The sequence below is a fragment of the Aythya ferina genome (assembly GCF_964211825.1).
Source record: "Aythya ferina genome assembly, chromosome: 3".
NCBI classification, from domain to species: domain Eukaryota; kingdom Metazoa; phylum Chordata; class Aves; order Anseriformes; family Anatidae; genus Aythya; species Aythya ferina.
Genome location: NC_140298.1, coordinates 35,165,340 through 35,184,173, shown reverse-complemented (window position 1 = coordinate 35,184,173; position 18,834 = coordinate 35,165,340). Strand labels below are relative to the sequence as shown.

The following is an 18,834-nucleotide window of genomic DNA, read 5'->3' as shown; positions in this document are numbered from 1 at the left end:
ATTTATCTCTGTGTTCTGGTTACACACAGTATATCAGACACCTCTCAAACAGAGCTCCCAGTATCACCGTATATAACACTAAATAACAATAAATCTGCTGTTTCAGCACAGTGCCCGTTCCCCACCCCTTGCTTCCCTTCCTTCTCCTCCCCTTATTTCCCCCTCCCTGGGCCAGGGTCTGTTTTTCATGCCAAGGTCCTTCAGATGAGACCCCATACGGGAAGGTAGGTGTGGGAAAGGTTATTAGGAAATGGCCGTCTAAACTGCTACCTTTCCGGCTTCCCCACCCTCTCCCTCCCTACAAAGTCTCTTCTGTTCTGTTTTAATACTAATGAGTTCAGAGGAGGTTCCTATGCTGGAGCAATTCACAGCAAGCACTGTGCCAAAGCACACAGGCACACACCTCTCTGATTGCTTCCTGCCCAAACACAGTCCTGCTGGCTCAACCCACAGAACGTGGGCTGGGAATTGCTGCTGCAGCCCCGTGACAAGGGCAGGCTGAATTTCCAGGGGTGTCGGTGCCACCTACTTCTCTCCTCCCAGCTTTATCCTCTTGCGCGCATCCTATTTGCCATATGCCCCCATGGAGGAAACATAGGTAAGTCAGAGCTTGGCTGACCTTTAAATCTCCAATAAAATATTACGTAAAAGAGCAGGAGGAACTGAGAGGTTGGTTAAGAAATTCATGAGCAAAATTAACATCTTATCAAGCTTTGTTTGTGGTGCTCAAACATACATGCTCGAAATCAGCTCTTAAATGCAAGGGTATAACCAAAGGAACTCCAAAAAATCAACATAATTTCTGGCACTGGTTCAGGTTTAGACAGATAGAAATGAAACTAGAAGCTGGCTTTAGTCCTTCTCTTGCTCTCAGAATAATTACCCCAGATTTAGCAGTGCAAACCAGAGATCAGAACGTATCCTAACTCTACTGAAGTGAGTGAAGTTACCCTGGATTTATGCCAGTGCAAAATATCAATCTCTCCCCCAATTTACCTGCTTTAAATTGTAACGGAGACTAAATGTCTTGGCTAGACAACCTTTAATATAGTCTCACTCAACCGCCTACAACCCAGGCTTCAGGAATAGAATAGACTTAGCAGTCTATCAGTCCCCTTTTTGCTAATAGTTAAATTCTACTTCAATAAATGGAGATGAGCTGTATTTACTATTAATCTATCCAGATCAGCTACAAGAACACCCATTTATGAGGCTTCTCTCATCTCCTCTGGGGTGAGGTGGAGGACAATTCCACAATAGTCTTGCTTGCAAACTGAATATTTCCACAGTCAAACACTGAGCTGAAGGCATGACAGTATATTTGGTTATTCACTCACACCCTGTCCTGTCTCATTGCTCAAGTACTCTGATAATCAGAACAGCAACTACTGCACTGACATCACTGGGTTTCAGAAAGCACCAGACAATTTTTTTTTCTCTAAGTATTTTTTAAGAATGAACTTATCAGAAACATTCAGAAAATATAGCAAAAGGAATAAGAGAAAGATGAGCATTCGCCTTGCAGACCAAATTTGTCCCCTAGATGCAACGAGGATTTGTTGTTATTTGGTTAAGCATTCGTAATCCCAAAGTTCTCTCTCCTTGTTGAAGCAGAAGCCAACAACTTTACACTGTCTGACAAACTCATCCAGCTGTTGCTCTCTGTACAAGATGTAATGCTGAAACACAGCCACTAAAGCAATCCCAATGGTTTTCCATGACTCAGGGATCTCCCTGGACAACTTCCAAATTGGGAAACTGCAATCTGCTTTCCCCTTGTAATTTCCTTTGGAGAAGTTATTCTTCAAACCTCCACCTAGTAAACCATTGCATAACAATGTTGTGCACACTGCTAAATTCTTTTCAAAAGATGTTTGTGTTATTGGCCTGGGGAGCCTCTCCCTTTACGTGGTCAACAAATGATGGGAAACTGCAAAATAAAAAGGTGCCCTTGAGTGTTTTTAATATAAAAGTGCCTAGAATACACAGATGCTGGCTGGGGCGCTTTGGCACATAGCACTGGGTCCAGATGTAAGAGAAAGGAGGGTTTGCCCAGGACGGCTACAGAATCTCATGTCAGATTCCGCCTGAAAAAAAGAGCAGGGCAATGTGTACAACAGGATGCAGTAGCAGGGATTTGCTCCCGAGATCTTCAAATACAACACATTTTGCCACTGAAAGGCTACTGTGCTTCCTGTGACCTCCATGTGCTGCATCTTTTCAGCATCTTTTCAATCTGGCCACAGTTCTGTACTAAAGCTGGTTTAAGAAGCACTACTATTCCCTGTTTCACACTCTGGAAGCAAACTCATGAATGCATGATACAAGTTGTGCAAGTGCGTCCTAGGAAACGGACCCTGAAAAAAAAAAAAAAAGGAAAAAAAAATAGTAGCGCTCTTGAAATAAGTTTTCCTCTCAGCAAGCTTACAGCCTTTGCCAGTTAGAGAAGCAGTAGTACCTAATGTTCCAAGCTGTGGATAAGTGCTGTTCCCATGCCAGGTGGAAGACATCTGTCTGTACTTCCTCTGGACTAAACATGTCAAAGACAGCAGCTGTGGATGCGGCCCAGTGCGATGAGTGACAGAAAAAGCACCTTCTGATGCCTGCCCTCCATGCGCTGCTCCCATCCGGTGCCGAAGCAACAAGTAGAAGTGCCACTTGTTGTCTGCATTTAGTGACACAAACAGCTCCCCCTCAGCAGCTGCAGAGGAAGATGCCTGGAAACTTCTGACCGGAAAGCCTCGTACCCTGAAAAGGTGCCTCTCCTTCCACTCAGCCTCACCTGTGGCACCTTGCTTCCCTCACTCTGCAGTCTTGCAGGCCAGGCACACGACAGGTGAAGACAGTCATTTCCCACCAATCCTGAAAGAGCCTTGCCAGATACCTTAACAGGTAACGATAACTACCTGAGCAATAAGCAGCCTTGAGCACTGTTTGAAGACAAAATCCACCTAGAGAAGGACACAGAGGCAGGCATGAAATAATTGTAAACTTCCCTCCTCCACCCCCCCAGGCTATACTATACACTATTTGCATGATTATTATATCTGATATAAACTGCTATTAGATGAGCACATACAGAAACTGATTTGAATCAAGACATTAAAAAGATAATCCTTACTGACTGTTATCTACTTCTTGATTCAATTACCTTGTTTTGCTAACAGTTTCTCCTGTACCCCAGCTACTTTACCTCAATAGGTGCAACTGCTTACCCTGCAAAACACTCACACCCAGACCTCTTTCACAGCCTTTCCTCCTCACAGGAAAACTTCATTGCCTCCCCAGCTTTAGGTGGTTACTTTTACAAAATAATTTTATTATAAATTTTATAAGGTCTTCATCATCATAGAGACCTGGTTCCCCTTTTCTTGCTCAGATCAGACTAAGTGACAAATCACTCCTCCTAGGACATCTCAGAGCTGACCCTTCTTCTCTGAGCTGCAGAAGAAACACGCATCTGTCATTCAGCTTCCCTTCATCAACATGCAAGCTCTCCCTCCAAAACCACAGCCAGAAGATCATTTTGGCCTGGCATTTGTGCCATGCCACCTCCATCTTTGCACCCTCTCTTGCCTCTCCCTTCAGCACCACAGCTACTTCATTTGCTTTGTATTTTCCTGCAATGCTTTGGAAAACATTGTCTCTCCTTATCACTCCTACCCAGTAACAATCCAGCCATCACGCTCTTTGCATAACTCAATGCTTTCCTCTGCCATTTCTCCCAGATTCATCTCCAGGTGGCTCCTTCTCACCTCAAATGATCTCTCTGACTTGATCCATTCTCCCACCCATCCTCAGCAAACCAAATCTAGAATTCAAATGTCCTCTCTGAAGGGTGTTTGTAGGACATTTAGTACAGCTTTGAACAACATAAGACACTAATAAACAGAAGTAAAGAAAGAAAAGAAACTGCAGAAGGGCAAGAATCATGCTCTGAGAAGCCATGTCAAAGGTGCAGACCAGTAGGATGTCTCTGTCCTGCTGCTGGCTCTATTTCCACTAGAGATGGCAGAACCTGTTACTTTAAGACAGCAGATGTCAAACTGGCAGGAATTTTATAAGATTGCCGGTTCAATTCTAGGAGAAAGTAGGAAGTTGTCTACTTTGTACCTATCCAACTGGAGCTGAAAGTCCAGGGAACTTGAAATAAATTAATTTGATCCTTCCAGCTAGCACATATGACTCCTACTATTATCATCTCAATGTTTTATCACTTCAGCAGCCATCAGACTCAGTCCAGGAAGTTCCTGGCTCATCATTACAGACATAATGAGACATAAAACCTTAAATGTACTAATGATTTCCTTAACAAGAGAAAGGCCACAGTAAAGTTTTAAATTATCATTATTTTTTATTTTTATATAACACTGCCTATTACTAAATGCACTTGCAGCTGTACTGAAACATGGCAGTGTTCTCCAGTCAGCTGGTAAGGTATTAGAAACACTTGGGCAGATGTCTGAACAGCAAACACATCCACCCTACCAATGGCTTAGGGGGATATCATGTCATTTTCCAAATGTTCAGTAGAGGGAAGACACAAGATAGACTTCGAAAGCACATTGATTCTCTAGTGCCAGGATCTGTTCCTTCCCCTCTTTTTGCACCCCAAACTATGTCTCTGCTGTGCTTTCAAAATCCAGTGCTGCTCCTTTCATGCTCTAGATGGACTATATGCATTTCCTCAATCAGGGAACATCATGGTTATCCCATTACAAACATGTAGCACAGCAAGTAGGTGTTCCTCAGGTGTTTCCTGTCTACTGTAAGCAAATCATACCCAAAACATACACAAAGGGAATGTTTGAACATTCCCTTCAAACATTCCCACCACGACCACAATCTTCCCCACCTCTCAGGAAGGCAGCCAGTACGCTCTGCTTGGGATATTCAGCTTCCAGCAGTCCCCACAGACACAGAAAACACCACACAGGCCAAATTTCAGGCAACGCAGAATGATGCAATGCTGCTACTGTCCTCAGTGGAACCGAGCTGCTTTGTATCAGCTAAGGATCTACCCATAAGTCTTGCAGTAAAGCAACAAGATCTGCAAAGCAATGTATCCCTGCACAAAAGCCTTGTAACTACACAGGTACTTTGGAAACTGCCCTGGCTTTTTCACACCCAAATCCGGCATGTAAGCCTAGGTCTGTTTTTGCATTTGTTTATACAACCCTACTGATTGTCATGCACGGAGTGTGAGACATGGTTTGCTGGCTCCCATCTCATGCTCCTCTCACTGCATCTGGGTCTCACACGTCTGCAGCCCAGCAACTGCTGCTCCTCACACAGCTGGTCGGGGAGCTGGGAGCTGCCAACCAGCTGTGCCTATTGGACAGGAGCCTGGAGAGAGGAAGAGTGCGGTGCCGCGCTCAGTGCCACGAGCCTGTCTCCTACTCCACACATAGGTGAGTGTGAAGGGCAGAGTTATCTCTGCCATGAAATCTAAAACGTAACATACCTCATGTAGCAGGACCTGAGTAACTCCAGAAAGCTGCCTGTAGTGATACGTGTTAGAATCAGGACTTGGACACGTGTACTGCATGTGGGACATGTGTAAAGCAGGCCTGACATTATGAAAAAATTTATTTGAAGAGCTAAAAGTAAAGAGGAAAAAAGAGATGGGAAAAGAGACAGGGATTCTGGATATGTGCAATTAAACGGTTGTTTTGTTGTTGTTTTTAAAGTATCAATCTTGGACTGAAGAACTGTGCTGGACATAAACAAACATCTGTGCATAACCAGACAGACTGTGATACTAGGGAGAGATTTTGCCTCCCAAGCCTCAGTCTCCTACTAGCTTCAGAAACCTTAAACCATCCAGTACTTCTGCCATGATTATAATAGAAGACAAGTGCATCTGAATGTATGAAAAATGTTAATCTGACAACTACAAACCAACCCAAGAGAAAGGAAAGTTTTGTGGCCTGGCCCCCATCAGCTAGGAAAGTGATCTGTTGCCTCAAATTGCTGCCCATTCTGCCTCTGGAGGCAGTGCCTTACACTCAGAGGGCAATGCTAAGCCTTCTTCCTGGATAGGAGCCTCCCATCGTGAAAAATCCAACTTAGTCTCATAATTTGTATTTTCTTCTAGCCTCCACTGGCACACTCTCATCAAGTGCAAGAAAACAAGAGCAATAATTTGGGGCAGGGAGTCTCCCCTGGGCCAAGGCCAGCAAGTCAAAGCAGTCAGTTTGCTGAAGTCAGAGCTCATTACATGCAAATAATGAAGGACCTCTGCAGATCTTGATTGCATTTGGCACTACACAACCTTCCGGACTGATTAGGTACAGTCATTCATTAAAGGAAAGCACAGAAGGGATGGGCACAGGGAATAAAGGAGCCTCATCTTACAGGAAAAATGACACAAAGGCACTTTGAAAATATGGCTGCAGAGAAAATTGCATTGATAACAACTCAAAGCCACAGGCCTGTCAGAGGTACAGTCTGAAACTGAGATTTACATGTAACACAAGCGACATAAGTTAAATCCCTGTATTAAAAAGAATTCAGGAAGAAGATAGAATGACTCAGAAGATTGATAAAGTGAAACTGAAATACTCAAACCTTGGCAACACGCCTGAATTTAAATGTGATTAAATACTGTGATCAATATACGACACGTGTTTGGGGTTTGAAGTGAGGGCCTATGGATGTATTTCTAAGCTACAAAATTTCAGTCAGAAACTATGGACTAAATAAGTTTCAGAAATGAAGGATACTTTTCTGGAAAGGTGGTGCTCCACGCTGGGCACCCAGACACAGAAGAGCCAACTCTACGTGTATTTCCCTCAGCTTCCCTGGAAGGCTGCTGGGGAACAACAGAGAACTTTGTTCTCCAGGCCTGTCAACAAGCACAGAGAAAGGCAGCTGATGTTCTCTTTTGCCTACATACATAGACTAATGTCTAAGGCAGTCTATATTCACAATAGAGGCAATTCTTTTACTTTTTACCCAATAAATACTCTTGCAGGTTGCAGAGCCAAAGAGGGGCCTCATGAACACTGCCACAGCTAGGACTTGGCAAGCTTGAGTGGGGCTGGTGATATATGGGAGTACTTATTCAATGTGGTGAAGCCTAGTTTTCATCTGAGGTTTATGTTGTATCCATTACATTAAATGGCCTGCAAGGGAGAGCTAAGCAAGAAGGAAAGTTGCTACTTCCAAGTCAGCTGTTTGCAGTGGGAACTGCTACTACTGTTATTTCGACTTGGATCCCATCTCCCTGTGGCTCTTGATGAAAGTGTGTTATCCAGTACATGTCGCACCGATGCCTTGCTCAGAAATTGTTTTGCTTTCTCTGATAAATTAAGTAAATGAATTCTCAGATAGTTCCATGCATTTTTGATTTTCAGTGGTCTTGTTGATCAGGACTATATACCAATTCAGTGTGTGTCTTCTCTATGACAACAAAAGCTGGGGTTTAAGGCCAGAAAACATGATCTATTCACAGAGAGAGAGGGAGGGAGGGAGAATGTGTGCTGCCTCACACAAGTAGCAACTTACCTCTTTTGGCAACTAAAGAATGCCAGGGCCCTATATGGAGCTGCCATTTAAATCAACAAGAAGAAACAAAGGCAGACCAAGGCAAACGCTGGGTAATTCTGGTAATTCTGAAGTTATTAAAAACAGAGTTCAAAAGTATTTATGCTACTTGTTACCTGTAACTAATGTAACTTAGTGGGCACTGTTAGCAGCATAAGGTCTAAAGTTTAGTTCTGGCAAAGCTGGGGAGGTTTGTAAATAGTAAAGTGGGTAAAGAGCTTTTGTGAATCTATAAAGTCAACACAACCTCTTACTTAGGGGCTCTGGGGGGAGAAAAGAAAAACAAAAAAACACAACGATCCATGTTTAAATGCCGTGTAAGAGAAATGAACCATGATAGGAGAATCCAGTCAATGTCCCACCTGAGCTAAATACCAAAATGCTCCAATGACTGAGGAGATAAAGGCAAATATTTCTCAAATCTTAGTTTAACAATCTAGTACGGTACAAGTAACTCAGATAAGGATATTATCATTCAAGTTTGCACACTGTAGTAATGTGATCAACTTTGAGAATGGTAGCTTAAAATGACAACTCCTTCCTCACAGACCTTCCCTCCTAAAATAGACCATGTTGAATTCCACCTTCTCAAACACCATGACCACATCAACAGACACACTAACAACAGAAAAAGAGAAAAACATCAAAAGCACAAACACTGCTTTTTCCTCTGTGCTAACATTCTTTATATTTTCCTTCTTTTCCTGAATTTCCAGCATCTATATTACCCTTAGTACGATCTGAGTTCACATTTGGGATCCAGTTGCAGCTGTAAGAGAGATATAGATGGCAACATCTTTACTGTCAAGCAACCCACTATCTTAACAAACAAGAAGAGTCCAGGACTTTTAATATTGAACAAAAGGAATCAGAATCCACTGTGGCAAGAACACACTACTGCTAACAAATTTGAACAAGGAGTCGGAGAAGCATTTTCATGAAAAAATTGATTTTCCCTTGCCTTGCAATAGTTCTTCCAGATTATTCTGCAGTTCCTGTTCAGTCAATAAATCTGTGCAAGGAAAAACACATGTGCTTAGCACAGCCATTTTTGCCAGCAGGCACAAAACCAGCTTGGCACTTGCTGAATAGACCACCAACTGCAGCAGCACTTTACTACATGGTACTACACACAGTGCCAGCTGAGAAGAGACTGAAGGAAAAAGAAGTGATGCTGGCTAGAACAACCTTGACAGTCAGGTAGGGCCATTTTTAAAATTTATGAGGTACAGGGCCACTCCACATACCCTTCCTACTGTACAGAGCTTCTCTTCCTCGCCTGTTCATTGAAGAAGAGATGCTAAAGCCATCTGTTTTCCCCTCTTTCAGTTGGAAGCATGAAAGTGGCCCTTTGAGGAGCAAAGTTTGTGGTTCCATGTAATTGTTTGCTTTGTTTCTTGTGCATTTAGACATGTGCAGCAGCACAAATGCTTGAGATCCATCCTAGAACTGTTCGTCTGGTTGAGCAGCATCGAGAGCAGGCATTTCAGCTGAGATCAGCATCAGCTTGTCATTTGACAAGCACTGCCATGAAACGGTCCAGTTAGGGCAGCTGTCATTCCTTGGCTGGTTGATCTGGGTGCACCCCCAAAAGAGAGCAGCCCACACATGTAAACCCGCCTCAGCTCGGATTCCTCACCAGCAGGTTTACAAGCTCTGGAGGTGTTTGTGATCCTAACCCAAATAAAGGATCCCAACACATTCCTAGTTCTTCAATCTCCTCCTCTTGCACAATGTACGTCTCCAACTGCATTTTTATGATAGCAGTTGAAAGACCACAAGACAAGAGAAGTACTTCAAAGTGCCCATTTTCCTCAAAAAGGGGGTGGAAATGTACTGAATATTTACTGGACTGGAAAACCCATCACAGGGGAGGCTTTTCCAGAACAGCTAGGCTTAGCTCTTCTTGTCATTAACTCTTGTATAGGACAATGCCCCAGATTTTAACTGCAACAAGGGGAAAATAGGGCTTTTAAAAATTCATTCAAGCACACCAATATGTTTCATTATACCCCTTGTAGAGCAGATGGCAAGATGAGGATTTACCCTCTGGGCCTGCTTCAGGAAGCAAACGCAAATGCTTTTCTCACTACAGATCTCAGATGATGTTGGTGTCATCATTTCACTTGGGGATTTGGGTCAAAAGGCTTTACACTCAAACCTGTCTTTTATATAGTACAAGTGCACCCACACTAGACCCTAATGGATAAGCAGTGGAGAGGCTGGTATGCAGCAAAGAGCCCTCTCAGGCACTTCCAGGTCGCTGACTTACACTGGCACATTTACAGACTGAATCTTTCTAATCCAATTAAAATCTCATCTGAGCTGTCAATACAAATGTAGCCTGTTTTATTTTAGTGTCTCGTGGAACATGCATTAATCTGAACCTGTGGACAAACAAGCCCTTCTGGGCAAATTCTGCATTCTGCTAGCCCAGTTTCTCTCCTAGGTTCTCCCACTCATAAAGCTCTTGCTGATCTCACATCATCTGTCTGCACAGGAACTCCTATGGACACACACAGTCATCCTACCTGAATGCTTTATGAAAATGTGATATAATTCATTAACCTGACAAGTAGCACACTTTCCTCTCCTAGCTCACTTCTCATGCAATGATGGGTAGGGTATTATCATTAAATACAAGAACACAAATTTCATCAATTTTTATTTCAATGGCTTCATTTGTTTGAAATATATATGCCAGTTACAGGCTGTCAGCACACTTGAGAAGTTATAGCATAGACTAACAACTCACAAACTCCTGGGCCAAAATTTTTTGCAGCTCATCATGTATACTTGTCATTACATTTTGCACCGAAAACATTATAAATCTTACCATTTAATAGACTTCCACAGGACAGCTGCAAATTATTCTGCCACAAGCACATAGAAGAGAAATATTTGCCATAAAGCAAAAAGCTAAAAGCACCCTAAATACCACCACAGACTCAAACCCCTCGTAGAACCCGATACCCTTCTCAGTAAGCAAAAGCCCAGCAGCAAATACAAACAGGTCTTTCACTAGGACCTGAAGGTGACAAGTTCAAGTTAGGGCAAGCCAAGATCAGGAGCAAAGCACCTCTACTGGTGACATCTTCAGGAAAGCTAGACTGAATGCTTCAATGGCATTGGATAGGGATGAACTTTCATACAGGTGTTAAAGCCTTGCATGTGAAAACCAATTCTTAAGCAGCATCAGAAATAAATAGCAGAGCAGATTACAGATTACGCTCTTACTCAGGACAGATACCACACACAGTTCTCCAGTCAGTCATCTGCATTTTCCAAGAGGAATTCAAGTAGCCTCACAGAGAAAACAGACTGACTTAAATAAAGACCCATACTTTGTGAACCACGCTCATAAGAAGAGATTCTCCATCTGCTGGTTAGTCTGAAGCAAGGAGATGCTTTCTTCTGTTCATGCCCTATTCGTACTGAAACAACTGCAAGTCTTACCATCTCCTTCCCACACCCTGCCACTGAACATTGCAAATGCTAAACATTTTTATAGCTTCTAGGTATGACAGAAAGAGATCACAGAGAAGAAATTCATACTAATTTACTATGTACGCAGAAAGCAGCTTTGACCAAGGAAATGCTTCGAGCTCAAATTACTAGAGGGTGGGAGAGTATTCTGGCAAAGGCCTTTCTATGGCTGCACCTTGGGCATGTTTTTTCTGCATTCTTCCCTGGGCATCTGATTTTCACCAGCATCTGAAATAGTAGCCCAGGCTAGGTGGGCAGACCATCGTTCTGACAAACTATAGCTGTCCATGTCTTTGATCTGACACACTATAGTTGTCCATATGTTCACCTCCACCTGCATACCCAAATTATATAGCCATTTTTATTGCTACAGCACTTTGAAGCCATGCTCATACAAAATAAAATAAAATAAAATACTGGGGTATTGTTATGTAAGTGTAATATTGAAAGATTTTTGGCAAACTCCTCCATTCTGAGATCCAATATGCTCTGTGCTATTTCTCACTCAGTAGCAGAACTCAGGTATAGATTACAGGTACCTCACTTTACATAACCCCCAAACTCAGAGTGATGATGAGACAGTTATCAACTGCATCAAATGGTCATCACCTTTCTGATGGAAGTCCCAAAACAGCACAGTCCTACGACCTCTGCAGTGGTTTGCACAAATGCTGAACAAGAGGAAAAGACAGCAAGGCTCTTTGATGCCAGGCATGAATAGCAACTGACTGCTACCAGTAATCTACAACAGCATTTACCATAGAAGCAAACAACAAAGTTCATCTGAAATAACTGCTTCTTTTCATGTTTACATCTGCTGCTGCAATAGCAACAGTTCATGGATCAAAGGCAACCAGATGATGAAACACAATGAGCATGGTCACCTGATCGTTACACCTCATCAGCAGTATGTTGCCCATCAATAAACCAGTATAGTCCTTATTGACTGTCAGGAATCTGTTCTCTAGAGAGCTTACACGGTTTCTTCTAATAGACTCAATCCTACACCTGAAGAAGTCCTGTCAGAATAAATCCCCATATTTAAGCATTTTATTTTTTATATAATTCATCCACCCTCTAAAATATAACAATCTGCCAGCAGAAACTTACCACAAGTTCAGAGAACCTGGCATTGAGCTCCTCTGCAGGTGGTATTGGGACAGAAAACTCAAGGAACTGGAGGGGGTTGTTGTCCTTGAGGTTGATTTCAGGGAGGTCACTACCTCCAAAACAACAAAGAAACCCCAACGCATGACGATTCCTCTTCCGGGGGGCCATGATCATTGTGTATGATGCTATCTTCTGATCATGTTCTGCAAGGAAAAAAAAGAGGGGAAAAAAAGATGAGCGAGACTCCACCGGATCTGTACAGCTCTCTGCAATTACAATGGTCATCATTGGTGTAACAGCTTGGATAGAATGATTTGAGATACAAAAGACCAAAATAAACATTCAAGCTAGACAAGGTAGTTAGCTTTAATATAGAATTACAGAATCACAGAATCACTTAAGTTAGAAAAGACCTCTAGAATCATCAAGTCCAACCATTAACATGTTCTTGAATGGCAACGTAGAATCGCTTCTCCCAAAGTTTCTCAAAAGGTTTTACTAACTCAGTGATCTTCTAACAGACATATTTATCAGTAAAGCTCACCAGCCAAGGTTGAATGCTATCATTGGATACCAGTTTTGGACTTTTGCTCACTGCTACAGTAAAGGAACTAAAGTATGTACTGGAGTATTTACCCAGAAGGAATGGGATAATCCTCCAAAGATGTGCCATTTGATCAAAATAAAACAACAACAACAAAATATCAACAATGAAACGATAAAACAGAAGTCATTTTTTCACCACTCTGGAAGCACACTGGCAAACATTCATTTATCCCTTTATGGCCAGGATTATTGCAGTAGGACCATTTTGTCTATCATGTTTTCAAACACATGTAACCAGTTTGGGCTGCTTTATGTATCCAGGGGTGAAATTGCACAGTGCTAATGCACGCTTTCAGATTTACATTTGAGCTGCCAGATCCAATCTTGACAGGACCCAGGCTTGAGGGGCTTTGGTATCAGGAGCATAAAGGGAGGCAAAAGGAGGCCTGAAGTTGGATTTGGAAAGTGACTGATTTCACCACACAACACCGTTTGTGAACAGCCCATCCAAACAGGAAGCCTCCTGCCAGCAGTTTGAAAGGAGGGATCTGTGCAGTCCACAGAGAGCCGCATATTTTGCCCTTTTAAGGGACTTGTTGTTTGACAGCTCAGGGGCTTATTTGTGTTATATTTTTTAAGGACTTCACTTTTTCACTTAATCTGCAGAATAAGCCTTATCCTTAGAGAGTAAATAAAGCCTGTTGCAAAGCCTGGCTCCCTGGGCACAAGGCGGAGGAGCAGCGAGGGAGGTGGCAGGTGAACGGAGCCGCGGGATGCTGGATGCTATAACTGCAGCAACACAGCTGAGCTTTGTCATCGGAGCAGCTGCTGCCCTAACCTGCCCCACAATGCTTTGGCCTGTTTGCTTGCCAGAACAAGGCTGCTTTGAGCTCTCAGAGAGACTAAGTGGCTGTGCTAGGAAAAGCACCTTTAGGTCAGCAGTTGCATCGTGGGACTTAACATACTGCATTCAGCCAGAAGCTCTACAGGGAAACTTTGTGTAGAAATCTGAGCACACTTGCTTAAGAATAAAAAAAGAAAACAAACAAGCAAACAAAAAAAATAACCCCAAACCCCCAGCCTCGATGCACTATGTGCTTGGCAAGAACCAGAAGGCTTCTTTGTGCTGGAACTAACTTACTTAGCACCTCCTTTTACACACTGGGGGACACCAACTCTCATGCAGATTGAGCTGGTATCAGGCCCTTTGCATGCCTGTCTTCCTTTGCTCTCCATGCCAGGTTTGCGATGGCTGCTATGTCTCAGCAGGACCCAAGAGAGCAGCGTGATGCCAGCTGCACCAGCACATTGATAAAATCATTGGATTCTCACTAAGAGAGGCCAAAGGCCAGCTTAACCCTGGAACCTGGCCTCTGACACTGATCTCACAAAAAGTAAAATGTCCTCAGTTCCAGCACAACAATGTACGCAACTTAATTTCCTCTCAGTGGGGTAGATTAAAAGGCTGAGTTATTAGAAGATTTCACAAGAGAACTTCAGAAGAAGTTGATCTTGTTCACTGCAGATCATCTCCTCAGGGACTTCTCTGAGTGCAATGTCCTTTATGGTAGCCTGGCCATGGATAAGGCCAGAACCCATTATTTTGACATACCATGAGTTTGGAAGGAACTCATACCAATGAGTCAAGCCTGATTTACATCCAGTATAACTACATTTCCATCAATTTTGTTGCAACTAAATTCTGATCTACTGTTGAGATACTTCCTCACCAACCACCAAAGGACCAGAATCCTCTGGGAGCATGAAGAGTGAATCCTCCTTGGAAAAACTGGCTTAAACACTGAAGCAATAGGACCATAATATCTTCCTTTATGAGCTCAGGTCAAGATTTTGGTAAGTACCGCTTCAAAAGAGGCACCTTACCAGTAAATAAGTACTACAGAGAAGGCCATGAAGGTCAGCATTTTCTGTGGGTTAAGTACTGCCCTGGTCAGGGTACCACAGGATACCTTGAACTAACATTTTATCATTCAGCTTTCATTTTAAGCAGGCTCACCAGAGATGAGCAGTCATTCCGCAGGCCTTCTTCATCCATAATACTGAAAAATACACGGGCTTGTTCCTGCAATGCTTTAATGAAATTGGCACCTGTTCCTTAGGATCCATACTTAAGACACTCAACAAAGCTATTCAACTTTGATTAGTTTGCAAAAGTAGGCAGAGCTCACACAAGGAGAAGCCTTGTAGTGCATCGTTTTCACAGAACATTCCATTGCACAGCCTGTACTCTGGCATTTTCCAGGTCCATCTCTAAGAGACATGCAGGAAATTAATACTGACATGGAAGGGTTATATGGCCCTTCTGTATTGCTACAACACTGTAATTCTAGAGAGGTGAGGTGTCTAGATGGATTTAAAATAAAAAATAAAAGAGAGAGAGAGAAAAAACTGCTAGAAAGGAATCCAACATAGGTAATTTAGAATTGAATCACAGATTGAATAAATTAATATATATTTCTAGCTGGGAGCACTGTCTTTCTAAAGATTAAGGCTGCCAACCACAGGATTCAGAGAAGCATTTACTTAAGTAACTGGTTATGCTATTCAATATTAAGAAATGTTTATTATATTTACTACTTATTCTCTTTAAGAATTAATTACTTCTCCTTGATTTTTGTTTGTGAGTATAGTTTTGAACAAAATAAACATTTTTCAATACCCTCTAAATCATTATTTTTTTCTTCTTTTCTTTCTCTTTGTCTTTTCAAGAATCAAATCTGGGGGAAAAAAAAAAGGTGTTTCCAAAGAAAAAAGGGAAAAAGAAGGGTGAAGCAAAAATCTTTCATTTTTCAGAGTGGTAACCAATAACAAAGCTCTCATAAAAACTCTTTTAAAAGCTCACAAAAATAACAAGTTTTATATTTTTATTTTCCTAAAGAAAGATCTGTTACCTTTCAACTTCTTACAAGCAAAGCAACTGTAGAAATGAAACAAACATGAAATTATCCATTTCTAAACACCTACAGTGAGAATCAATGGGAAATCTCTCTCTGGAGGGAATCCCACTATTCAACATAACTCCCTTCCCGAGCTCTTCTTGGTTGCATTATCTTGCCCTTTTGCACAACCCGAAGAACTTGCTGTCATTTCAACAGCTAACCGCACATCCTCGCCTTGTAGCGAGCCCCCTCGTGCTTCCCAGCCCCATCTGTGGTTCGGCTCAGGTCAGGAGTCACAGTCTGGAACTTTGCCCAAGGTCTAATTATAACAATGTCCTCTTCCCCTGACAGAGCGTACGTGTTCATTTTTAAACCATTTGGCCCAGTGACCAAACATAATTAAGCTAATGCTTTTTTTTTTTTTTTTTTTTTTTTTTTTTTTTTTAACTCTTATCAGAAGTTTTAGCCACATGGGATGGGATCCCTGCTGACTGCACACAAGGCTCTTTCAATTGCAGATTCCTAATTGTTTCTCCAGTCTCACTCATTTCTTTATTCTCTCTCAGAAATTACATTTTTCATGCAAAAATATCCTAACTGAGCAGAGTTCCACAAAGAGCAAGACACCTGAAAATGCTGTGTCAGCAGCGATGCTGTGTAGAAAGCTGAACATTATAGTTTTTACCTAATTACTGCCCTCTCTTTCACCATAGTGAACAGCCAGGGCATAAGCATAACCATAACCAAAACGGAGAGACTGACTTTCATACCCACCATCTTTTGGAAAACAGAAGGAAGAGTGAGAACTCTGTGGGTTGACTAAACACACACACAGCTTGAAAAAACAGTTTGCAACATAAGGAAGCATTAATAGAAACCACTGATGCACCATCTTCCAGAGCTGAATCCCTACTATCCTCACCAGATGCAAAATGTCAGTGGATGCAGCCTAGGCTCTCATCTGCAAAGGAAGAATGGGACAGCATGATGCAGAATCACTATCTCCACTAGTTTATTGTAACAGGTGAGGAAACAAAGTGAGCCATTTCCATTTCCCTGGTAGATCTCTATTTCTACAACAGAATGGAATGTATAAATTTGATGCAGTGCTGCAGAAGTAACAAGAAACCTGAATCTGGACTGACTTGGAGCAGAAACTAATACCACCACCCCAAATCCCATCCTAATTCATCAATTCTGTGCATAGGCAAGCTTGCCAACGCCTCACTCTCAACAGGCCCAACCATTCTGCTATTTTTAGGTGGTGAATCCAATGGGATTGTGTACCCCCAGACACAAGGAACCTTTCTGTTTGAATACAGTATTCTAGAGCCCACCATCTTTCTTTCCTTGCCCCTACTCTGTCACTACTTCCAAGTCTTTTAGAAGTGCAGCACTACAGTTTCCATAACATCTGCAGATACTGAAGATACACTTCCTTCTAAGAAAGTCTGTACTGTTACCTACTTTTCCTAATTTTCCTTTCTCAGCAGAAACCACATTTTTTTCTGTTTGTATATATCACTAAATATTGCCCCATTACCTTCTATGGAAAAAAAAAAAAAAAAGTGGCAAAAGAATAAAAGTGGCCAAAAAATGAGGTGGTAAAAAAAAAAAAAAAAGGGAAAAAAAAAAATTCTCCATTAGCCAAGGAAGAACAGCACTTTCCAGTTCCAATCTTAGTTCTCTCACTCTTTTCTACCAGTTTAGTTTTTGTTTTCTACTTTTTTCCATTCCATTCCACTCCATTCCATTCCAATATTCTTGCCTTCTTTCATGACAACTCTTAAATGGCTTCTAGTACCCACTTCAAGCACTTCAAAATGCAAAACTCCTCTTTTTTTTAAGCAAGTATTAAAGAAAAAAAAAAAATAAGAGAGACAGCCACTGCATGACATATGCTGTAAAGACTGCACTACACTCTGTGTATGTTTTATGCTTGCTGTATTATACTCTGTTGCCTTAGCCAAAGCACAGGGGTCGTAGCTTCTCCAAGGTAGGTTCTTAGTTACATACTTAAATCAGTCATTGTATAGTGCCAAGTAAATTTATGTTACCCTACAAATAACAATAAAAACACTGTTTTGCAGAATGTAATCACCCAAATGGAATCTGTTCGGGACACCACGGTTCACACCCCAGTAGTGACACAGCTGTAGGGGCAGCATGTAGCAGTGTCTACAAATCCAGTGTGAATAAATTTATGTTTTATGAAATAAAGGAATTTATGTGACGGTTTCCCCTGCCACAGCATTAACTTCACTAGATGGGTTGGTTTGTATGTCATTGTTCTTCTCCAAATCACTGTGATTGTAAGAGCCTGTGGGAAATAAACTACATAAAAGCAAACATGGGAAAAGAATCCCACAAACCCCACAGATGTCACCCCTGGATGCAATCATAGCCAAGGAGAAGACCATCCAGCAGGAAGAATTTGCAAATGTACTCTGCAATACCCAGATTTTATTCTTGAAAACAATCATGTGATAAAAATGTTGGTTTTAGGACTTCCCAGGAATATACTATAATCTTAGGGCCATGAAATTCAGGACAGGACTGTGATCCAAGCTTCATTTATACTACCCAACTGAGCTGGCCTGAACTGGCTCTTCTGCAAGCTGTGGATCTAGACAGCATAGCTTGGGTTAGACTCTCCAACTTTCTATTCTCTCTGTTGGTGTTCAGTATGACAACAATACAATTTCACAGAAGAAACACGGGACCAGTGCATTGGAAGCTGGAGCAAGGTGAGCCCTTTATCTGATATAATAAATTCACAGAGTGAAAATGAAATATGTCATCTGTCAAGCAGACATAAACACTGATTGCCAGAAACAGCACATGGTTCTGGCAATAAAGTTTAGTTCCTATAGTTTAGTCCTAAACTATATATATTAGTTCCTATAGTTTAGTCCTATAGTTCCAATGCAGAAGACTTATTTCCTCTACAGTAAGATGAAGCACTAGGCCTTTTACAGGTCTTACAATATCAAATGCCTTTAATGCCATCGGTCTGAAACTGGCCCTAATTAGTAATAGCTGTCAGTTCTGTCCATGTCTTATGGACAGCTTCAGACAGCTCCAGAGAAAGGATATTGACACCCCAGAGCCAAGTTTTTGGTCACCTCAAGAAAGAAGTCAAGGATAGAGTGATCTGGAGAACAAACTGTCTCACTCATCCCTCTATGTCAAAAGACCAGGAATTCTGGTAGCGTAGATTAGTACAATAACTTGGTCTAGGGAC

The 18,834-nt window shown here is 41.9% G+C and overlaps 1 protein-coding gene across 5 annotated transcripts in view; it reads right to left on the bottom strand.

The window, feature by feature from the left end:
• DAAM2 (dishevelled associated activator of morphogenesis 2) overlaps nt 1-18,834 on the bottom strand; it is a 193,933-nt gene that overhangs the window by 109,272 nt on the left and 65,827 nt on the right. For all 5 annotated transcript variants that reach the window (XM_084515887.1, XM_084515888.1, XM_084515886.1 and 2 more), the window contains one exon: nt 12,145-12,347. In XM_084515887.1, coding sequence (XP_084372013.1) covers nt 12,145-12,347 — 203 coding nt within the window. The remainder of the gene's footprint in view (nt 1-12,144; nt 12,348-18,834) is intronic.